Below are 23,361 nucleotides of genomic sequence, written 5' to 3' on the forward strand. Positions count from 1 at the left end.
TTTCTCATTTGGAGTCTGATGTTTATTAGTTCTTATCCATATTACAGTCTCGCAAAACCTGAGTTCTACAGGAATTCACTCTAACAAACTAAAAATGGAGCCCCATCTCTCTCTCTATAAGGCCTTTTAAGGGTAAACTGTCTAATTAAGAAATGACACCTCAATTATTTTTACTTTTAACCCAATAACCAAGCACTCATGCCTACAATAGGGATTTTTTTATCCAAATACACAAAATCACCCAAACCCCTGGAGAAGAAGGTGAAGAAGAAGGTGAAGAAGAAGGAGCAGGCTCCACCCTAAAACCTCCATCTTGCTTTATATCTATTCCTGTATTCTAAACCCTTAAACTCTGAGTTTCCCACCCTGTGATATCACACACTTCCATTCAAACTCCACCCCCACAATCCCAATTCTATCATTCCATTTTGGAAGTCTTCTCCTTCTGCTGCTAAGTGGCTACTTCATAGTCTCAGTCTAATCTAGTTTGTAGGAGACTTTTATTAAGTTATAGAATGCTGAATTATTTACATTTAGGAAAAGTGTCTCTGCTGTCCATTGTTTCCTGAATGACATGAGCGATTATCAGATTTCCTGAGAGTTTTTGCTTGAGCATTAACCATGTTTGTCCAGAAAAGCAAAAACTGATTAGCTCAACCCTCATCCTATTGTGTTTATTTTAGCAATTCTGCTGCAAAGTGAAGCATGTTAGTCCATGCTTGTGTTCCAAACTCACACGAGTAAGTCTGGAAGTGCCCCATAACTCCATGTGTCGGAATCTGTGGGTATTGATGATTCCCAGATTGTAGAAAGTCTCTGTCTTTCTGCCCCGTTGCCAAAGAAGAAGCCATAATTGGTCTGTGCTGGTTTCAAGGTTGTTTATTCTGTTTATCTCTAACATGTTCTGCTGCCCTGCCGCAGCTCTGTCCTGCAGGGCAGCGTGTGGGGCTCTGCCCTCAGTGGGATGTTACAAACATTAAATACCACAAACTACCTGTGCTATATTTACAATAACGTGCCAATATCTGTCACCTACGTTGGACAGTGTGTCCCCAGCCTGAACCAACAGAAAAATACCAACACTGCAGTGAAACATGGAGTGCATGAAGAAGGAGGAAAAGGACAAGACACACCCAATTCCTCCATCTTGTCCCCTTTGGACCCCTAATCTAGAATCCTAAAATTTTACTTTTGCACCCGTGTCACACTTAATTATTACTGATATCAAACACTCAGAGCTGGTAATTGATCCTGTAAGATTGAAAACTCTTTTCCATGGACAGAGATCACAGACAGTGTCTCTGGGGGCTCTGTCCAGGGGGGTTCCTGACCCCTGCCAGGGTCCCAGACCTGCCAGGGCAGTCAGAGGGAAGCTCTGGATTCCCACATCCATGAAGGCCAGAACTGAGTCTGAACCTGGACCAGCCTGGCTGTTATGGATTAACCCAAAGCCCAGTGCTTCCAGCAGCAGCAGCAGAGCAGCAGCAGCACTGCAGGGCTTCAGGGCTGCAGGGCAGTGGCTGCCAGCTGCAGACAGGCTCCAGCACAGGCAGATGCACTCCAGCAAAGTGAAGTAACTGCTGAGTATTAACCTCGAATATTTACAATTTCTTCTGTTTGCTGCCTATGAGTGTGGGTGCTAATAAAGCTGGGTGAGAGCTCCAGGGGTTCCAGGATTGCTCCAGCTGGCTGGAGCCAGGCTCCCCAAGGTGCTCCCTTCCCCTGCCCCTGGGGGCTGCTCTTTGCAGGCACATCCCAGAGTGGCACTGCCCTGCCAGGGATGTCGGTGCTGTGTCTCCTGATGTTTGCCATGACCCCAAGGATGTCCCACAGGGACATCACCAGCCCCTTCACCAGCCCAGAGTGCTGGGTTAGGAGTGAGAGGATCTGGCTGTGCCATCCTGCCCATAGTGTCTCTGGCGTGGAAAAGGCCTCAGGAGGCAAGGGAGGAGTTTTCACTTGAGTTGTCTGCAGGAATCCCTGCAGGACCTATAAACACGTGCCCATACAGCATCAGTGGCAGGAGCAGCGTGTCCAAATGACCCTCCCACCACCCTCTGTCCCTCTCCACACATCCCTAGGCCTATCCTCTGACAGTGATGACCCCTTCTGGGTAAATGGTCCTTTGAGCTCCTTTTCCTTCCCCTACCATTGACACTCTGTCAATATTTTATGTCTCCAGTGAGAGGCAGCTGCCCAGCTCAGCACAGCTTGGTGCTCCTGAGCTCTGTTGGGTATGGGAGTTCTGGACCAGAGGGATGGAAGTTTCCAGGCTTCAGGAGCCGTGAGAGGGAAGCAGGAGGTGGATGAAGGCCAGGCAGCATCCCAGCCCACTGTCCTGGGTGCCATGTCCAGCTCCAGTGCTCCCTCAACCTGCAGGTCCACCCGTGCTCTTCTCCCAACACATCCCACCCCAAAGGGTGCATGGTGTGTGCTCCCAAAACCCTCACTGCCTTCCAGCCCCATCTGCCCCAAAGTGCCTCAGCTCTTCATCCCTCTGTTCTGCAAGGCTGGGGGCACATTTCCAGGGAGCTCATGAGTACATCAGGGAGCTCATGGGTACATCAGGGAGCTCATGAGTACATTTCCACAGCAGGGACCAAATGGCCCAGGCAGGAAGAAGCACGGGCTGCCCGTGCTGGTCAGGGCACATGAAACTCCCATTGTGCATCCCTTTTCTGCTGAGATCCACGGCCTGGATTCCCTGCAGCTCAATCCAGAGGAAAACTGTGGGAATCCAGGGCTTCCCTCTGGCTGCCCTGGAGGGTCTGGGACCCTGGCAGGGGTCAGGAACCCCCCTGGACAGAGCCCCCAGAGACACTGTCTGTGATCTCTGGCCATGGAAAAGAGTTTTCAATCTTACAGGATGAATTACAAGCTCTGAGTGTTTGATATCGGTAATAATTAAGTGTGGCACGGGTGCAAAAGTAAAATTTTAGGATTCTAGATTAGGGGTTCAAAGGGGACAAGATGGAGGAAATTGGGTGTGTCTTGTCCTTTTTCTCCTTCTTCATGCCCTCCATGTTTCACTGTGGTGTTGGCATTTTTCTGTTGGTTCAGGCTGGGGACACACTGTTCAACGTAGGTGACAGATATTGGCACGTTATTGTAAATCCAGCACAGGTAGTTTGTGGTATTTAATGTTTGTAACATCCCACTGAGGGCAGAGCCCCACACGCTGCCCTGCAGGACAGAGCTGCGGCAGGGCAGCAGAACATGTTAGAGATAAACAGAATAAACAACCTGGAAAACAGAACAGATGAATTATGGCTTCTTCTTTGGCAGCGGGGCAGAAAGACAGAGACTTTCTACAATCTCAGAGTCATCAATACCTGCAGATTCCAACAGAAAACAAACCCCAAGTGCTTTAAAGGCTCGTGTCAATCATGTGGCAGAGCAGGGCTGCCCTGTCCTGGGAAGGTGTGTGCTCTGAGACGGTCCATGCCCACCACCAGCTCCTGCATTTTGGGGTGCATCACCCCAGAGCTGGCTGCATTTCAGCTGTGCTGCCTTCCTAGAGCTTTCAACTAATTTTGCTCTCCCTGTGGACTCCCTGTCCCCAGCAATGAAGCACGGGGAGCTGCTGATGCTTCAGAAACGCTGGTGAAGTTTGCCCAGAGGGGCGTGGGGAGCCAGGACAGCGCTGCAGACACGCCGGATTAGCTCAGACAGAACCAACACCAGGAGCAAGATAAGCATCTCGCTGGCCCTGCCCAGCACCTTGGAGGCTTCCCCGCCTCTCCTTTCCCTCCTCCAGGGTGGGAGCCACATAAATAGAGGTGCCGGCCGGCTCTGGGGCAGGAGCGGGGCTGCCTCCCGAGGTCTGGCAGAGCATCCTGCCCGGCCACCCTGCAGGTAACCGGGAGTGGGGCAGGACCAGCCTGCATCCCCAGGAGTGAGCGGGAGGATGAGCATTTCCCCAGGGAGCAGCAGGAGGATGGTGATGCTGCTCAGTGCAAGGAGAGGTTTTGCTGGAAATTGGCTCCACTGGGTGGGGTCAGATGTTTTGGCAATGGATGGGACTGGTGAGGTTGGGGTGTGGAAAAGCTTCTCACAAGGCTTGGTGATGTTTGGTGGTGGTGTCCTGCTCTGTCTGTGTGGGGTGGGTGAAGCTTGGGGAAGAGAGAGCCTCTCCAGCAGCAGCTTTTCCATGGGAGCATATCTGTGCCAGTCCTTTGGGAATGACACTAAAATACCCACTAGATTAAAATGTGTGAATGAAAGGAAGAGGCAGAACAACCCCAGCAAGGATAAAGCAGGTCTAAGTAACTTAAACTAGCAAAAGCTTGCTTTAAAACCAGAAAAACTTCAAAGTCTTACTTCTTTTTTTTTTTTTCAAATTGATAGCGGAGAGGGTCTGTGCTTTCAAGTTGGTTTCTTTACGGTTATGCAACTTGCAAACGTTTTTTGTTTAAGGAGATGTTAAGAAATAACTGTGAGTAGTTGCATGCCTGCAAGAGTAGGAAATTTGGGCTGTCAAAGGGTGATGATGCAAATGTAATCAAAGATGGCACTGGGGCAGTGGGAGAAGAGACCAGAGCTGGAAGAACCAGTGCAGGAAGAAGGAAGGTGTATTTAAAAAGGGGCATAAGGACACTCAGACAGAGGGAAGGGATCCAAAAATGCACTTAAAGGAAACACTGGGTCTTGAAAATCGGAAAGAAAAAAAAAGTCCTCGGCCTTTAAACAGGATTCAGCATGGACTGCCAGGTGCTGTGCATCCAAGGTGTGAGTGGAGAAGGAGGAGGGAGCAGGCACAGGGAGGGAATTTCATGCCAGGACTGACTCTCTGAAAACAAGCTCACCAAAATAAATAGAGAAGACAAAGAGCTGAGCCCCACAGGAATGCCCAACATCAGCAACATCTTCCTTAAGGAAAAAAGGTTTTTCCAATTGAAATAGAGATGGAGTGACCCCCTTGGCTTCCTTTGGAGGAGTGAGGTGGCTGGAAAAGGCAGACAGTGAGTGGCACAGCAGGACAGGCTGACACCCAGTACTGGTGCCTGGAGTAGCCACAGGACAAGCCACCAAAGCAGACAAGGGCTTCTTCGAGCCTTTCTTCTGTCCAGGCCTTCCAGGAACAATTAATTGGTCATTTAAATGTAAATTATTAGCACCAACTTGAGGGTGAGCAATCCCATTTGCTAGTCAGGGCAAGCATGGCCAAGCTCAGTGAGTGCAGAGCCAGGATGGGGTTTTGGGGATGGAGGACACAGAGTTCGAGCCAGGATGGGGTTTTGGGGATGGAGGACACAGAGTTTGAGCCAGGATGGGGTTTTGGGGATGGAGGACACAGAGTTTGAGCCAGGATGGGGTTTTGGGGATGGAGGACACAACACTCGAGCCAGGATGGGGTTTTGGGGATGGAGGACACAACACTCGAGCCAGGATGGGGTTTTGGGGATGAAGGACACAGAGTTCGAGCCACGATGGGGTTTTGGGGATGGAGGACACAGAGCTCGAGCCAGGATGGGGTTTTGGGGATGAGAGATTCTGGTTCAGAGCAAACCCCCCTGGCACCAGGCAGCTGTGGGTGACCCAACCTCCAGCCATGGGCTGCTCAGGGAGATGGGGCTGCATCCCCTGGCTTTAAACCAGCCAGCCCAGAGCCGGGTTCTTCCATTTCCCCTTTTTTCCCCCCAGAGCCATGGCACTCAGCAGCATCCTTCTCCTGGCTCTCACCTGCCTCCTGCTCGGCGGTGCGGCCCCAAAGCCCAGCTGCCAACCCAGCGCCTGTCCGCCGTGCCCCGAGGGTGACACGGAGGGGACAGCCACCCCCGGGGCCACCGGCTGCTGCCCCCCGTGCCCCCCACCCTGCCCCTGCCCGCCCTACCTGGAGAGCGACTGCGAGATGCAAGGCTTCCCCAGCGGCCGCGTCCCCGCCGGCCGCTCCTTCTACATCGACTTCGCCCGCACGATCTGCACCTGCGGGCCGGGCGGGGACATCGCCTGCAGCCCCCGCTGCCCCCGGCCCGAGCCCGCCTGCCGCGCCCTGGGCAGCCCGGTGGCCGATGGATGTCCCCGCTGCGTCTGCTACGACCAGGACGGGATGGCAGTGCCGGCCGGCAGCGTCACCCGGAGCGGCTCCCGAACCTGCCGCTGCCCGGCTCTGGGCGGGGAGCTGCGGTGCGGAGAGCCTGGCAGCGAGCGGTGATGCTCCCCGACCGGCTATCCCACCCAGCGGTGATGCTCCCTGCCTGCTATCCCACCCAGCGGTGATGCTCCCTGCCTGCTATCCCACCCAGCGGTGATGCTCTATGCCCTGCTGCTTCAGCGAGAGGTGATGCTCTCCTCCCTGCTACCCCACCGAGCGGTGATTCTCTCCTCCCTGCTATCCCACCGAGCGGTGATGCTCTCTGCCTTGGTGCCTCACCGAGCGGTGATGTTCCCTGCCCTGCTGCCTCACCGAGCGGTGATGCTCTGTGCCTTGGTGCCTCACCCAGCGGTGATTCTCCCTGCCTTGGTGCCTCACCGAATGCTGATGCTCTCTGCCTTGGTGCCTCACCCAGCGGTGATTTTCTCCTCCCTGCTATCCCACCGAGCAGTGATTTTCCCTGCCTTGGTGCCTCACCAGCGGTGATTCTCTCTGCCCTGCTGCCTCACCGAGCGGTGATGCTCTCTGCCTTGGTGCCTCACTCAGTGGTGATGCTCTCCTCCCTGCTACCCCACCGAGTGGTAATGCTCTCTGCCTTGGTGCCTCACCCAGTGGTGATTCTCTCTGCCCTGCTATCCCACCGAGCAGTGATTCTCTCTGCCTTGGTGCCTCACCCAGCAATGATGTTCTCCTCCCTGCTATCCCACCAAGCGGTGATTCTCTCTGCCCTGCTACCTCACACAGCGGTGATGCTCTCTGCCTTGGTGCCTCACCCAGCGGTGATTCTCCCTGCCTTGGTGCCTCACCGAATGGTGATGCTCTCCTCCCTGCTATCCCACCGAGCAGTGATTCTCTCTGCCCTGCTGCCTCACCCAGCGGTGATTCTCTCCTCCTCCAGCAGCAGAAAGGTTCCTGCCCCGTGGGACATCCTTGCTGAGAGGCTCAAAACATCCCCGAGGACTTTTTTACAGTGTGTCTGTAGGGGGTGAGCTTGCTTGCTTGTGAGGTTTGCTCCGCAGGGGTAAACTGAGTGTTGCTAGCGTGTAACTGGAGCGAACGCAGCTATTTATTTATTTGGAAGATGATTCTGCTTTTGTATGTGTTTGTGTTTATATAGGCTGTTTATAGTAAACTCGCTGGATGAACTTTCTCCCAGGAGCCAGGCTTTTTCTTCCTGTAATTCCAGCAGTTCCAAGTGGTGGGACCAAGGCTGGCTGACACCTTCTCTCCAGTCTTTTCATGAGGTGGGAGGAGGAGGTGGGTTAGCACAGCTCTGTGTTCTTAGGGGCAAACCCCTCTCCTGTCTCCATCCTCCAGAGCAAAGCCTTGGCTCACATGAGGATGGTGGCACTCAAGGCTCAGTCCTTCATTGATCCTACCCAGAGCTGGCCCCATTGTCAATCCCAGTTCAGTAGGAACACCCCAAAATGTGTCTCAGTGACTGTGTCCTCTGGATACAGACACAGGATACAGAATACTGCATCTTCTGAATGCTTTGACATATATAAATACACACACGTATATAAATATATCTCTATATAAACCCCACAGCTTCATCAGGCTGTGTTACTAACACGTGTTAATTGTTTAAGGATTGAATAAAATATTTGTTACCAATGAACTTTTGAAGACTTTACTGATAAGGACACACATTCTCTTTCCTCTTGTGTTAGCTAGTGGTACTTGGGCCACACAAGGCTCTCTCCAACCACCTTGGCTGCTGGTATACCTGGACACATTAATTAGGTCCCCTGGATTATTTTAATTTCTTTCTCTTCTGCTTTGATGCTGTTTGACTGAAAAAAAAAACCAAAAAAAAACCAAAAACCCAAAACCCCAGTGAGCAGATGAGATTCAGATGGTCAGAAAAAGGCTGGAGGAAGCAGGTGAATTTGGTTTTTGGGATGCAACAGGGGTCTCCATCCACTGGGAAGGGACTTTAAGGATTATCCAGTTCCAACTCCCCTGCCATGGGCAGGGACACCTTTCACTGTCCTGGATTCCTCAGAGCTCCATCCAGCTTGGCCTTGGCACTTCCAGAGATGGAGCAGCCACAGCTTCTCTGGGCACCCTGTGCCAGTTCACCGCCCTCATAGTGAAGAATTTTTTTCCTTATCTAACCTAAATTTCTCTTCTTTCAGTTTGAAGCCATTCCCCCTTGTTCTGTCATGCCAGACCCTTGGAAATTCTCTCTCTCCATGTTTTTTGTAGGCCCCTTCAGGTGCTGGAAGGCCACAAGGAGGTCACCCCAAAGCCTTCTTCTCTTTTCTGGGCTGAACAATCCCAATTCTCTCAGCCTTTCCTTGTGGGACAGCTGCTCCGTGTTCCTGTTGCAGGGAAGGGGGTTTGACCTGACAGAACTTTGCCCTCTGCTCTTCCCCATTCAGTGGAAAGGTCTTAGTTTTTAGTAAGGTTAAAGCTCATTGTTCACCTTCCAGACAGACACCGTGTCCACCAGCAGCACAAAAAATTCTTCCCATTACAGGTTTCTAATTTCCTGCTGTCCAGGTATTTACAAATTGCTGAAGGAACCCTCATCCTCTATGCCCTTGCAAGGTGAGGGTGTTCATGGGGTTGGCTCTCTTCTGTGTCTGCCAAGAATTTAAGGAGATCAGGATAAGTTTGCAAGGGCAGTGCTGGGTTTTGCAAGCACAGGGATTATCCAGAGGGAGCGATGAGGGATTTGGAAAGGCTCCTCACTGCCTGGGGAGGGTGGTGGGCTGCTGGGGTTGTTTATCCTTTGTCACACATCTTATCTGTCTCAGGGCTCCCTGCTTTGTGTGACTGATAACCTTGGAGCAGAGGGGAATGACCGACAGATGGGCAGCCCCTGCATAATATTGGGTTTGTCTTCTCTACCCAGTGTCAACAGGGGAACAATGAAAGAGTTATTGTTCAAATATCTCTGCAAAAAGGTCCCTGTCGGCTCCTTTGCAAGCTGCTCCTTGGAGGTGGAGCAGAGTTTCTTTGCTCTGCCCCCACCTCTGATGTGAAATACCTTCTGTCTCCAGGATCTCTGTCTGCATTTCATCACACTGAAAGCAGGAGCTGCATTATTTTACTTTTACCACCAACAGCACACACACAGGGAGAAGATTAAAAACTCACAGTGATCAGTCGTCAGAATTTATTCACTTAAATTTAATATGCTGGGGTTGGCATGCTTTGTTTGAATGGGTGTTGTCCTGGATTCTCCAATATTTATCACCCATGTGCTTCTCTGCAATTTGGACACAGTATTGCTGGCATTATTTGTATTTTTCCAGGTCAGATTTTCCTCAGTCTGGGCAGGGGTGTAGTTTTGTGGCTACTCCTCCACATGGTCACTGTCACTTGGCATCACAGCCAGGCAGTGTTAGCAGGGAAGGACTAAATATTTCTCAAGAGCAAAGCAACACACAAACTCCTGTGCCACCCTAAATGAGCCCTGAGAACTGAAACCAAAGCTTTTTGAAATTTGCAGCTCCTAAAAAGAACTCATTTTGCATGTAGAGCAATCAGGCTTGGAGGTTTGTAAAGGATCATTACTGATGTTTAGTCAGTTGTGGAAGGGACAGAGCCTTTCTTCATAATTTTAATCATAAAATGATTGTTTTAAATAGAGCCATGCTTTAGCCCTCAGTCCTTTTACGAGCCCTCTCAGTTCCTGCCTCATGAGGCTGTAAAACCTTAAAATATTCATTAATGAAAGCCCATCAAGAGGCTTCCTTTGGGCACAACTATGTCAAGAAGTTGAAATGTTTGCCCAAGTACCTTTTCCAGCAGCCTGCCAGAAGTGAATTCCTCAGGTGTGGTTCACCAAACAGCTTTAGCACCCAGACTACATTTGCAGAGCCCAGGTGTGGGGGGCTGGCTGCTTGCCATTTGTTTTTTTCCTATTTATTATGCTCTTAAGTGATCAGAAATCTTGGTCCATGGCAGGTTCTGCACTGGTGATTTCTGATGAGGATGAGAACAGAGGTTTCCTAGAGGACCCCCTAATTAAATTAGAACACAGTCACTCAGTGTTGCTAAGGGACTGAGCACATCCCCCTAGAAAGAGTTTTTCTCTAAAACTTGGGGGAAGGGAGAGAGGGAACATTTGACACTTTTGAATGTGTTCATTATAGAAAAATTTGAGCTGCCCTGACACACCAAAGCTGCAGTGCATTTATTAACCAGCACAAGGATGGGATACACACACACACACACAATTGTATTTGGGTTTTTATGATTTAATAGGGAGTGCTCTGGGCTGGGGACAAAGTGGGGATTGGTGAAAGGTTGAGCTCCGTGATATTGGAGGTCTTTTCATTGATTCTGTGATTCTGTTGTCTGATTTAGCTTCAACATTGTGCATCTACACTAAAACCAGACTTTTTTTTTTTAATCATTCTGATACTGCATCCACAGCAGCACCCACAGCCGAGCTCTCCAAGGCTGTTGGGCTTTTTCCAGCAACAGGCTTTGAATCCTGGAGTGATTTGCAGAGTCATTATTCATGGCTATTCACAGTTCAGAAGTTCAAGAGACACAAAAAAAAGTCCAGGGTATGTAATCAAAGATTAATTGTTGCCAGTTTTAAAAGAAAGGAAGGGGAAGCAAAAAAAAAAAAAAAAAAAAAAAAAAAAAGCAAAACCAGTTGTTTGAAAGCAGAATGGAGGATCTTAAGGATCTTAGAGGAAAATTATTGTTTCTGGAGCTGCTGAAAGTGTCCCTGTGTATACAAGTGAGTCAGGAGCATTGTTTCCAGCCAGCATCTGGAAAGCTGGGAGAGCAGCATAGGCATTACCTAACAAATGCCAACCCAGTTCCTCAAAATCTTTGGAATTTTGCCATTTTGAATTTCATTTGATGATGATGATGCTTAAAATTTTCAAGAGCTTTCAGTTCTCAATCCAGCTACAGTATGGAGTCAAGAAACTTAATCAGAATCAGCTGTGCAAAACAGTTCTTTAGTGTATTTTAAAATTTTTGTGTATTTAAAAAAAAAAGCAACAGAAATATTCTCTCGGCTTCCTGGCCTTAATTGAGATCCTGCCAATGGAACCATATACACTGCCAAGTATCTTAGAAAAATCAGAACCTGCACAGTAATTGAATTTGTAATTACTGTAATTGCACATATCAGTAAGTCCCCTTGTCTTTTCTGTGTGCCATCTCTGCTGAGAGCAAGGAGCCCAAACCTTAAAGACCAAACTGGGCCATGAACTGAGCTGTGCAGAAACGTGAGGAATCAGAATTTGATGAATGTTAAGAAATTAAGGAAGTTTCCATAATTTGTAGCTCATAGTGAGATGTTGCAGGAGGAGGGACACACACAGCCCTCAAGATGAAAAGTCAATCACTGGTTATTAATCACAGGACCATTAAGGTTGGAAAAGTCCTCTGGGATTGAGTTCAAGCTGTGCCCAATCCCCACCTGGTCACCAGCCCAGAGCTCTGAGTGCCACCTCCAGGGATGGGGACTCCAAACCTCCCTGGGCAGCCCCTTCCAATGCTTAACAACATCTTCCATGGGGAAATTGCTGCTGCTGTCCCAGCTGAGCCTCTGCTGGCCCAGCCTGAGGCCATTTCCCCTTGTCCTGTCCCTGTTCCCTTGGAGCAGAGCCCGACCCCCCGGCTGTCCCCTCCTGGCAGGAGCTGTGCAGAGCCACAAGGTTCCCCCTGAGCCTCCTTTTCTCCAGGCTCAGCCCCTTCCCAGCTCCCTCAGGAATTCTCCAGCCCGTTCCCAGCTCCGTTCCCTGCCCTGGACACGCTCCAGCCCCTCCAGGTCTCTCCTGCAGGACCAGAACTGGGCACAGCCCTCGAGGGGCCTCTCAGAGCCAGCACAGAGGGACAATCCCTGCCCAGTATGATCTGCATATTTCTTCAAGACTTCTAAAAATGTAACTTGAAAAATTCTTGGATCTTAGCAAAAAATTATCGAAATTAATTTTTATTACCACAGTCACATTTAGTGCGTATGCATCAGTTCGTATTCAGGATTCAGGATCAAGTTAATGAAAAATGTGCAAGGAATAATTTTCAAGAGTAGTTCCAAGGGCCTCAGCTCCTGTTTTGTGCCAGCAGTGACACCAAAGTCCAATACAGAAGGTAAATACCCACAGATTTTCCCTGATTACTTCACAAGCCCTCGAGGACACCTCAGTTGCATCAGGAAGACAAACCAAACTTTACCTGCACATGTCACACTGTGTTCAGATTTTAGGAGGGTATCTAAATAGTGATTTTTCATTTTGTGTTTTAAAGAAATGACAGATGTAATCCCACAGATCTCACACACTCTGAATTTGCATGAATTTATATATGGATAAATAAATACCTAATATGTGTCCCAGCCATCTTGTTGGGTGTTTTTTGCAGAATCCTCATTTCACACTGTGTAGTTTATTCTCCTTTGTTTCAGCTTTGAGGATATTGCTCCAGTTTTTATGAAGAGAGTTATTTAGGAACAGCCCTAAGCTGCAGACTAAAGGACTTTGTAAATGGATACTCCACAAAAGCAAACCAGCTCACCAGTTATTTACAACTATTTACTTGTGATTCCTATAATGGCTTCTTGAAGAGGTGATTTATCTCTCCGGGGAATTTGAAACCATCCAACTGAAAATACTCCATATGGGACCTAATTTAGTTGATATAACCATATAATCACAGAATGGTTTGGGTTGGAATGGACCTTAAAGATAATCCAATTTCAACTTCCCTGCCATGGCAGGGACACCTCCCACTGTCCCAGGCTGCTCCAAGCCCCAGTGTCCAAGCTGGCCTTGGGCACTGCCAGGGATCCAGGGGCAGCCACAGCTGCTCTGGGCACCTGTGCCAGGGTCCCACCACCCTTACAGGGGAGAATCTTTCTAGTACCTAATCTAACCCTGCTCTCTGTCTGAAGCCATTCCCCTTTGTACTTTACAGGTGGGGGATTTTTTTGTTTGTTGGGTTCTTTATTCATTGCAGATTAAGGAAAAAAATTGCTCCCTGGTAGCAATGGAGTTAAAATTATTTCCAGTTATATCACCAGGAGTTATTGGCACTACTCTCAGACACTCTTCTAATGCCAGACAAGGAAATGATAAATACTCCTTTGTCTAGAACACAAACTACTCATCTATCCACAGATTAACCCTCTAACCACAAAACATGATCCAAAATCTGTCTTCTTCCCTTCTGGAGGCACTCGTGGGTGTCACCATGCCAGATGTTGGGGAAGAGACTGCAGGAATAAAAAATGCTCCAGCAGGAATAAATAATGCCCCAATACTCAGCAGAAGTAAATCCAAGGGTACCCACATCTGATTTAATCTCTGCTGAGCAGGACTCGCTGGATATGAAATGAGTTTGAGATTCTTAGCTGAGAAGAATCTTGTAAAAAAGGAGCTGCTCATTTCCTGAAGATTTCTGATTTGGTAGAATATGGTAATTTTAGAAATGTATTAAAATCTGGCTAAACAAGCTAACACATGGGATTTGCAGAGAGGAAGTATTTTCAAATAAGTCACTACCATATATGCGTGGAACCATTACTTGAAGTTTGATGTCCATGCCATTTTAATTAATAATTTTGAAATAACAACAAAAAAAAACCCACCCAAAGTCACAAACATTGTGGACTATTTACCTGCTAATTCTTTCATTCATCCAAGCTGCTCCTACGTTACAAATGTGTAATAAAAATCCCCACACTGGTAAGAACTAGTAAACATTTTTCTTCATTTGCATAAACAAGAAACCCCAAACAAATACAAAGGCCAAGAACTTTCCCTGGCCAAGAACTGGTTAAATAGTTTGAAACTATGCTCAAGATTTCCTGAAAATGCATTTGTCTTTCAGCCAAACAATACTGTTAAAGCAATGTAAATGCTTTGCTTCCAAAATGTGCTTTTTCTGTTCACAGAGAGCAGCAGTGTAAAAATAAATCATCCATGAAGCATATTCTCATTTTTAATTTCATCCCTTGATAGAGCAATTGCTTCAAAATCCCTTAACAACCAAGGAAAGAAAAGTTACAGGGTTCACATGTTAAAGATTGTCAATTGTACAGACCCAGTGCTGCTAATCCTTGGGCAGGTTATGAGCAGCTTCTGTCAAGACCTGAAACACTGGATTTAATTAACACCATGAGTCTTTTTGGGTATCTACAAGGTTGGAAAGGCATTCCCCTCCCTTCTCACACCTTGCTTTTCTCTGGCAAAACCAACTGTGATCACTCAGCAGGTCCTAAAGAACCAAGTCACAGGAAAGGAACGGATTTTGTATCTCCAGGTGACAGGAATGAACAAATTACCTGATTTGGGCAAAGACTGAAAAGCACATTTCAATTCAGAAATGCCAATTTCACTGCATTTTGCACTGGGCCATCAGGTTACTGTAGGACTGGAAAATTAAACAAGCCAGAAGGACTCTGAAGGAGTTTAGCATGGCAGGGGAGGGGGGAAGGAATCCACGCTGAGTTTGAGTTTGGCAAAATGAACCTGCTCCTGTCCTCAGCCCTGCTGCAGAGTGAAGAGCAAAGTGCATCCAGCTGATGGTGGGGAGGTTTGCACACCACAGTAACACCTGCAAGTTCATGGATATGCTGTTTTCAGGAGGTGGTGAGAGTTTGAATTTATTATCAGAAACCAAAACATTTCACTTAATTGTTTGACATGCGAGATTTTCATGAGGGAACGAAGGTTAGTTACATTTCCAACAGGATTTCAAAGCTACATTTTGCCTTTTCAACTCTAAGCCAAATGTAAGGCTGAAAGGTTGAAGAGACTTATCAAAGGAACAGAAGTCAGAAAGACAATAACAATACAGTACCTAAAGATGGGTAATTCACACATTTTTGACATTTGTGTCTTGCATAGACAAATACTTAATTCATTTTTTTTCTCCCAAGACGACTCAACTTCAGAAAATAAAATGCTAAATCAACTTGAATTACAATTAAAAGCATGTGTTCCAATTTTTCAAAACACAGGGTGTTCTGGATTTTTGTTTGTTGAAGTGCAACTATCATCCCTTGGAAAGGCTTTGTTGTATCCCGTGGGCTGCCAAATTCCTAAAGTTAGGAAGGTGGACTTGTGATTCTTCCAGAAACAAATCCAGGTATTATTTCACAGAAGACTCTGAGGTGGAAAGGACCCAGGGAACGAGTCCAGCTCCCCAGGGAATGGCCCAGGGGGGATCAGAGCTGGGGCTTGAGCCACGTGTGCTCCTATTCCACTCCAACATCCATAAACCTGAAGCTACTTTGGAAGCACAGGAACTGGGAACTGCAATTCCTCACCATGAGTCTGGCTTCATTTTGAACATAAAAAAAAAAAAAAAAAATTGTTGCACCCCAGGTTGCCATGTTTCCACTGGAAGAAGACCCAAGTGTGCAGGCAAGGCTCCAAAAGATTCCTGAGAGAGATCAGGAACCAGGAAAATGCAAATGCAGCCTGACATGGATCTCTGGAGCTTCCCTGAGGTCAGCAGGACTCCACTGGGACACAAAATCCAGATGGAGAAAACCTCCTGCAGAGCCAGAGTTGGTTCTCAGTATTTTCTGACGTGATTATTTCTTCGTAACAGTCATTCAGAAACTTATCCTGATCGTTTTGGAATTGATTTACTGAACCGCAATGCTTCCAAAGTTAAAAAAAAAAACCAACAAAAAACCAGAAAATTGCCTTGCCTGTTCGAGGAATATTGAAAAAATTGGACTGAGAAACCTGGTTTGGGTTAGATTGAAAAAAAAATATATAAAAGTTTAAATGATCGTATTTGCAGAAGAATCACATTGATTCAAAAACCAAATTAGTTCTACTGCATACAAATATGAGTTTAATTGGAGGCAGGGGGAGTTATACACAGACTTGAAGTCAGGTCCCCTGAAAAGACTTTTTAACTAATGTAAACATGTACCTTTCCTCAATGGTGATGCTTTCCTGAAACCAGCAATCTTTCCTACACAGGGAAAGGGAAAAAAAAAAAAAAAAAAAAAGACTCTATTTGTTTTTTCTTCTTTTAAATCATGAAAAGAACAAGCACTTCCCGGCAGTTCACACCCACTACAGAATTCTCACTGAATTGAAAGAAAATATTTGAGTTTCACATGTTAAGCAATACTTTTACACTGGTGAAGGGTTTTCAGTTTTAGGAATTCAAGTCCTTATATTTTTTTAATGTTTCTAATCTGACAGTAAAACTATTCCATATTCCCCTTTCACAGTAAATTCTGTCAACTTCAGTCTCCAGGAATTGATAAAGTAGCTGAAGACAAGGTCATGTTTTGGAAGAATAGAACTTCTGCTGCATGTAAGGTGGGGGGAGTAATAATTAAAAGAAAAAAAAAAAAAAAAGCTAACTAGAAAATGGCTTCTTTCTGAAAAATAAACTTTCAGAAGTTTGCAAACCCTGAGGCCTGGTTGTTTCCAATAAAAACCCCAAACAAACCAACAAATATAACCTGCTATTGAATGGAAATGGTGGGGGTAATGAAGCACTCTTGGAGTTAAAAACAATTAAAAACAAAAATAGAGAATCTGAGTTCCAGTAATCTGAGCTATCTTCTGTAGGGGCAGTAGGCTGAATGCTTCCAAAGGAGCAGGATTTGTACATGGTTTGTCTTTTAAAGTGTTTTAGGGTCAAACTGGATTTGACAGCAGCCTTTGAGATAGCCATGCTATGTCAAAGCCTTCCTAATTCATCTTTCATTATTCATTTACTGTGCTGTTTAACAAACACGGCACATCAGTGGCAAAGCAGAGAAGTCAGAAATAAACAAATTCTTAGAAATCACCAGTCCAGTGGAGCAGTTCATGACAGCACTTGAACTAAGGAAGATCCTCAGCCAGGACTCAGTGAGAGCCAGAGCAGAAACACCTCTTTTGTTGAGTAAAAACCATTAAAAAAAAAAAAAAACTCCCAGACACTGCAAACTCCTGTTATTCTCCATGTGTGTATGGCCATGCCACTGATACTTCTTCCTGAAGCTTTTCTTCCTACCAACTGAACCTTGCCTGGGAAGACAATCTGCCATGAGCAGCTTCCAGCCTCTTCAGCATGTCCAGCAGCACATTCCTTCATCCTCCTGAAATCAAGGGGACCTCAGCATGTGCCTGAGTGTTCTGAGAAGCAAAAATTAAGTATTCCATTAAATATTTGCATCTGCCAAAGGGCTTTGTTCAAATGCAGTGTCTGAAGCTTCTAAAGGTGACCACTTTTCTCCCTGTCACGTTAGAAACACACTCAGATTTGGTCAAAATCAGAAGGAAATTCTGGCTCTGATCTAAGCCAACACTGTGACAAATGGACAGGGACAAAAGAGGGTGTTGATCATACCATGAGGCTCTTGAATCTCTTATTTGTACTCAACAAAGGGAAATACAAAGTTCCAAAAGCAAGCATTCATGGATAGACAATCACAGACTTCAAACTTCGGGAAAATGAAAGAAATGAACTGTTACCACAATAAAACAAACAAAAAAAAATCCCAAAACAAAATCAAACCAAAACCCAGCTGTTTTTATCACCAGCTCTTTGTTTTTTAAATGACACACAAGGATTTCCTACTCTAACAAAGCCTGCTGTATATTCTGGTAGTAAACTTCAGATCTGAAGAAATTCGATATAAATTCATGTTATATTTTTCTTTTTGTATTAGGGGAAAATATTTCAAATGCAATAAAATAGCAGAATTCATGACTGTATAGTAGGCAACTTTCATTTTTTAGATTCAGTTGTACAAACTATAAAATGTTAAATTTCTCTAATAATTGGAAAAGTTGTGGGTGTTTGAACTTACTTACCTGAATACTCATTTAGCAAATATTTTCAGATACAAGTCTAGATACAGAGTTATGCAATTTGAATATTAGTTTACACATAATATAAATCAATGTTTGACAATATCAAAATCCCATCAAACAGTGGGCCCTTCTTATGCTATTATCAAATATAGTATATCACTGTGGGATAGCTGAGAATCATAGAATGCTACTGTAGGCTTGTTTATTAAATTGGGTCAATTTTCAGACCTTCCAAATAGGAATACTAAACATTTATTTTTCCCCTCTGGAAATTTTTTTTTCCTCCTGCTTAATACAGTTGTCATCCCAATTTCTAGTGAATTTATAAAAATATTTTTTTTTATCCAATAACCCCAGCAAGGTAAAAATAGGAGTTTTTATAGCAAATGATAAACAGGCTCACGGACTATGAGAGAAACTAAACTTATTTAAATTGCCATACATTCTCTACTGAATCACACATCAACAGTTTCTTTTTATGTGTGTTGCTGTCCACCTCAGACTAGCAGTTTTTAAGGTGCAGAAGCATCTTTCAAATATATGCATCTAACTCAATAATCAAGTTTCACACACTAGTGTCACATGCTTTAAATTTACATCACCTGCTCATCAAAGGCTGTGTTAAATAACAGCACTAATTGAAACTGCATAATTCATCAGAAACTGCAGCACTTCCAATTCAGAGAACAAAGGGGTGCTTACATGGTTCTTTATATTACTAGATATAATTTTCTGAAATAAGGAAAGGAAAATAAAAACAAAAAAAAAAAACCAAAACACATTTGAAAGAAGTTGCTGCACCTGCAAAAACACTCTTTAAGCTTACTATGAAATACAAAAAAGTGCACCCTTCTATATCTACATATAAAACATATTAGAAATAAAACTTGTGTAAAATGTTTGCTGTGCAAACTATAAAAAGTCAGTCAGTCAGTCCACTCTTTTTCCTAAGTGTTTTTCTCCAGGCTCTCTGCCTTCCTACTGCAGAGAGTCGCTGTTATCCAGGACCAGCCCACTGATATTTGCTGTCGAGAGGTCTCCCCCGTCGTCCTCGCCGCTGTCCACGGACTCGTCCTCGCTCTGCCCTGCCATCATCACCTGCTGCACAGCCAGGGTGGCACCATCTGAGGACAAGGACTGCAGACTGTCTACATTCATGTTCACTGGAGCTGTGATGGTCACGACAGCACCTGCAGGAGCACAACCACAGCACTTCAGCACCTTTCTTGCCTTCTGCTTATACCTAACGGAGCTTTTTTCTAATCAACAGTTACCCCAGAATAGTTGTTTCCAATCAACCCACCACAGAAACTTAAGGAACTACATTAAAATAAAAGATATAGAGGCTGTCAAATACTTAAATGTCAGGAAATGCCAGAATTGGGTTGGTCAGGAATCCTAAACTTTGTGTTGTGAATCTTAAAATCTGCCTTATGGACACCCACTACAGCAATTCTCCAATCAAGCCATCACAAGGCCATTTCTGCACAGTATTCCAGCTTAATTCATTGCAGAAAAAGGGGAGTGTTCAGATTCAAGGTAACTTCAATGGATAAAGTTGTTGTCAGATCCAGCAGAGGCTGAAGGAAAATTTGTTACAAACTGGAAAGAATAAAGCATCAAGCAGCAGGACAGAAAGGACGATCCTGGCATTAAAGCAGTTACTTAGCTTTCTTAAATAAAATCTTTTTGTTTCATCTGACACTGAGGAAGTTACTTCAGTCAAAATCTGTGGAGGCTCTATGACATTTTCCTGCCTCTCATTGTTCAAGTGGAAGCACATGAGGCAGATGTGGAATTGCAGCTGCTCAGCCATAAAGCTGAAGCTGAGTGCTGCTCATCCAACAGGACACTCCTGATGTGCACACAGAGAGAACTCAGCTGTACATCTCAGTTTTATATCTTTTATTCTGTCATTTCATAACTTTGGAAACAAAAGCAAGTTTCCCAACACAAATTCCAATACAATACCCTTGCTTAAACCACAGAAAACTGTTAAAGACAGGAAAAAAGTGACACATTTCTGTTATGCTTTCCCAGATTAAAACCACATTTATAATGAAATATCCAGAAGTTTCCCCTCCCACCACAGTCATCAAACCCTCCCTCTCCCTGTCAGAGAGGAATTAACTTGATTATCCATGTTCAGGCAGCTCTCCTCACCATCTGACATCGTGAGCTCGTTCGATTGCTGCTGAGCAACTCCTGAGGCAATGGAGTCAGGCCAGAACCTCTGCACTGGTCTGTTCTGGGCTGTTTTCTTCTTTGTTTTTGGAGTTTCAGAACAACTGGAATCCAGCATTGGCTGAAGAATTCGCCTTCTGGCATTGATAAACCTAAATACAATCGAGGGCAGGGTGAACTTAGGACCAGTTGGCTGTAAATTCCATCTCTCTCACATTCACAAAGTATGCAGCAGGAAAAAAAAAATTAAAAATATGAAATCTTTTATCAGCTGGGCTTCCCATTCTTTTTAAAGTGTAGAACCACTCCTAGAACACCAGCATCCTTCAATTTTGGCAACGTAGCTAAGAAAGCACTTCTATCATTTTGCAACTAACAGCATTTTTCCCCCACCTTAGAAGGAAAAATTCTCCAGACAGCACAACAGATGTACACTTCAGGATCTTATTAAAAACTAAGCACCAGAAAACCTGCTGACAGCCCAGCTCAGAAAGCTGATACTCCTTTCATTAGGGTTCACCTAAAGTCTAGCCCCTGCCTAACCTGCTTTGTTTGGTCTGGTTTCATTTACTCCCTTAAGCTTCTGCATTACTTATTTTACAGGCTCCCTGGCTTTCCAAGGGCTGGCTCCTGACCCACGAGATGACAGCGAACACATTTTTCAGATGTGTCCTGATTCCTTTTAGTTCTCTGAATTTCACTTGCTAACTTTAGCATGCTAATTGCTGCCCTTCCCCTTTCTGCTAGTGAACAAGAAAATACTTAAATGGAATAAACTTCAACATAGTGAGTTATGGCAGAGAGTTGTGACTGAAGACATCATTTCTAAATATCACAAAACACATCCAGCTCCCAAGTTTACCTGCAATGGGAGGAAATCAGGTGCAGCTGGCAGGTTCCTAAGCTGTAATACAATGCTCTGCACAGACAGCAGTCAGATCCCAGCACAGAGCTCCATGGCCACATGTCACACAGGCACAGTCATACTGTTCCACTTTTGGAAACGGTGTTCTGTCACTATCCTGACTATTTCCCCCCTGGACCCCTCCACAACCTCACAGCCAGCGTCATCTTTGAAATCTGAGGCAGATCCCAGTGGGACTTTGCTGCAGCAATTTTAGGAACTGATGCCACAACTGATGCCATAGGACACGTGGCAGCACCTTCCCTCCTCTCTTCTGCAAGGCAGGTGTCTTATCTTACACCTCCAGGAAAGACAAGACGTGACAAAACCTGCTGAAGCATGAACTGGTGTAGCTGAGGAACTGCCTCTCCATTCAGACACCAGTGCTCAGGAGAGCATCCTTTGATACAAGAACAGAATCTGTTAACAGCAACTTCTTAAACATCTGCAGCCACCAGGCCACCAAATGCGTTCAGATTTCAGCTGTTTTACTTGCAGAAGAGAGATGAGAGTACTTCCACCTCTCTCAGCACTGGAACAGAACACAATTCTTAATGCTGCAATGTTTTCTCGACTCCTTATATAATTTAAATGACATGAGTATTATTATAGTTTATAAAAATAACGTGCTTGTGTGCCAGTGCATAGCTCTTGTATTTCTATACATGTTTTGTAACATATGTAGAATATTTAAGTTCAGCTCCAGATGTCCAAGTTATCCTCCTCACTATTTCTGAGCTGTAAGCACATGGAGGCAAGGACAGATATTAAGGGCTTTGCTCTTACCAATTGTTAACCTGGAGTAGTGTCAAATTTGTTTGTGCTGCAATCTGCTTCTTCTCATCCTCTGTTGGATATGGATGCTACAGAGGCCAGAAAAGCAAACAAAAAAGGCATAAGCTTGTTTTTCATCTCCTCATCAAAAATAAGAACTCCTTGATTACATCTGATTAAAACGGGTGGATTAAGGCCACCTGACTCATGAAAACACAAACCTTAGAAACCTCACAAACTTCTATAGATAAAAATAATTCAACAAAGAGTGCTTTACTACACAAAAACTGATTTTATCCTAGAGAGTGTCTGTGGCACCATGAAGCTGCTGCTGTGTAATTCAGAAGAAAAAGCTTCTCATGGCTGACAGTCTTTATTAAAGAGCGTGATCCCTGGGCAGCACAGCATGTGAGCAGCTCTGATTAGTTCTGCTGGCCAGGGCAGTGTCATATGAGAGAACTGAGGAGCACTCAGTCAAATAAAGGAGCACTGGAGTTAAATAAAGCTGCTCTAAGCAGATGAGGACAGGGCACGTAACACAAGAAGTGCACATGCAGCTTCCTTGGATCAGTTCTCTGCTGCAAACCAGTTGTAAAAGGCAAAATATCAATCAATTCTATGTTGTAATAGCTTGAGAGACATTTATCCTTTCAAAGTATTCATGCAAAGGGATGACAATTTGAAGCACAAGCAGATAGTGACACGCTTGGTACACATCAGAAGGATTGGAAAGGAGATAAAGACAGAAAATGTGAAATTTTCCTTGGTCAAAAATACCCCTAAAACACTGCAAAATACAGGTGGAATTACTTTTCCTTGTGCCATGAACCAGGGTGCAGAGTGCATTAAGTCCTCAACACAGTGAAATGAAGAAAGGCTCCTTGTAACAGCACTGACTGAGACTATGCAGTACAAATGTAACGTATTTATTAAAATATTAATAAAAGTCAACCAGCATTAGACTGTGGAACTACTCCAAATGACTCCAGGGAAAGCTGAACTGAGATTCCATAACTGACAACAGAATAAATTCACCTTGTTTATGAAGAAAAATTTTAAGAGACCACACAAAAGAGCTACATAAAAACCAGACCATGCTCAGTCCTTACCCCTATGTGCTGAAAAAGCCAAGATCTCATCACATTTGTAGCGTGCTTGGGAAGAACTCCTCTCTTATTTTTTGATGAGCCATCATCTTGATGCAAGATGCCTAGATCTTGGTTTAATTGCAACTGGAGCTGCACATTTAATTTTAGGAGAAATAAAGCAGTTAACATAGTCGTGGCAGTTCTGTATCAATAAATGAACAACTCATTTACAGAAGGAATAAAAGGAAATTAGGCTTGAATGTCTTGAATATACTCACTGTGTGCAAACAAACAACTATGGAACATATTACTGATTTAAGATTTAAATAAAGGATAAAGTAAAATTAATTATTACGCTGCAGTTGCAAACAAAGATGCTAAAGATCCTGCTAAATAAATGCATTAAATGCTCAAAGAGCATTAAAATCCACACAGCAGAACCTATAATTCACAACATTCATACTACTTCCTAAATATTCCTTTCTCTTTGTTTTTTACTTCCTATGGATCCATGAAATCATTTGTACATTGGTTATCTGAACGTTGGGGAATACATTC

General features: G+C 44.9%; 1 protein-coding gene across 3 annotated transcripts in view; it reads right to left on the reverse strand.

Annotated features, from left to right (window-relative positions):
• Positions 1–14,654: 14,654 nt before the first annotated feature.
• The window catches only part of PKNOX1 (PBX/knotted 1 homeobox 1), a 39,087-nt gene continuing 30,380 nt past the window's right edge, over positions 14,655–23,361 (reverse strand). For all 3 annotated transcript variants that reach the window (XM_030283498.4, XM_030283487.4, XM_012569511.5), the window contains 4 exons: positions 22,825–22,953; positions 21,728–21,804; positions 20,017–20,189; positions 14,655–19,043 (listed from right to left, as the gene is read on the reverse strand). In XM_030283498.4, the coding sequence (XP_030139358.1) occupies positions 18,832–19,043; positions 20,017–20,189; positions 21,728–21,804; positions 22,825–22,953 (591 nt within the window). In that variant the 3' untranslated portion in view covers positions 14,655–18,831. The remainder of the gene's footprint in view (positions 19,044–20,016; positions 20,190–21,727; positions 21,805–22,824; positions 22,954–23,361) is intronic.

This window comes from Taeniopygia guttata, chromosome 1 (genome assembly GCF_048771995.1).
Source record: "Taeniopygia guttata chromosome 1, bTaeGut7.mat, whole genome shotgun sequence".
Taxonomy (NCBI): Eukaryota; Metazoa; Chordata; class Aves; order Passeriformes; family Estrildidae; genus Taeniopygia; species Taeniopygia guttata.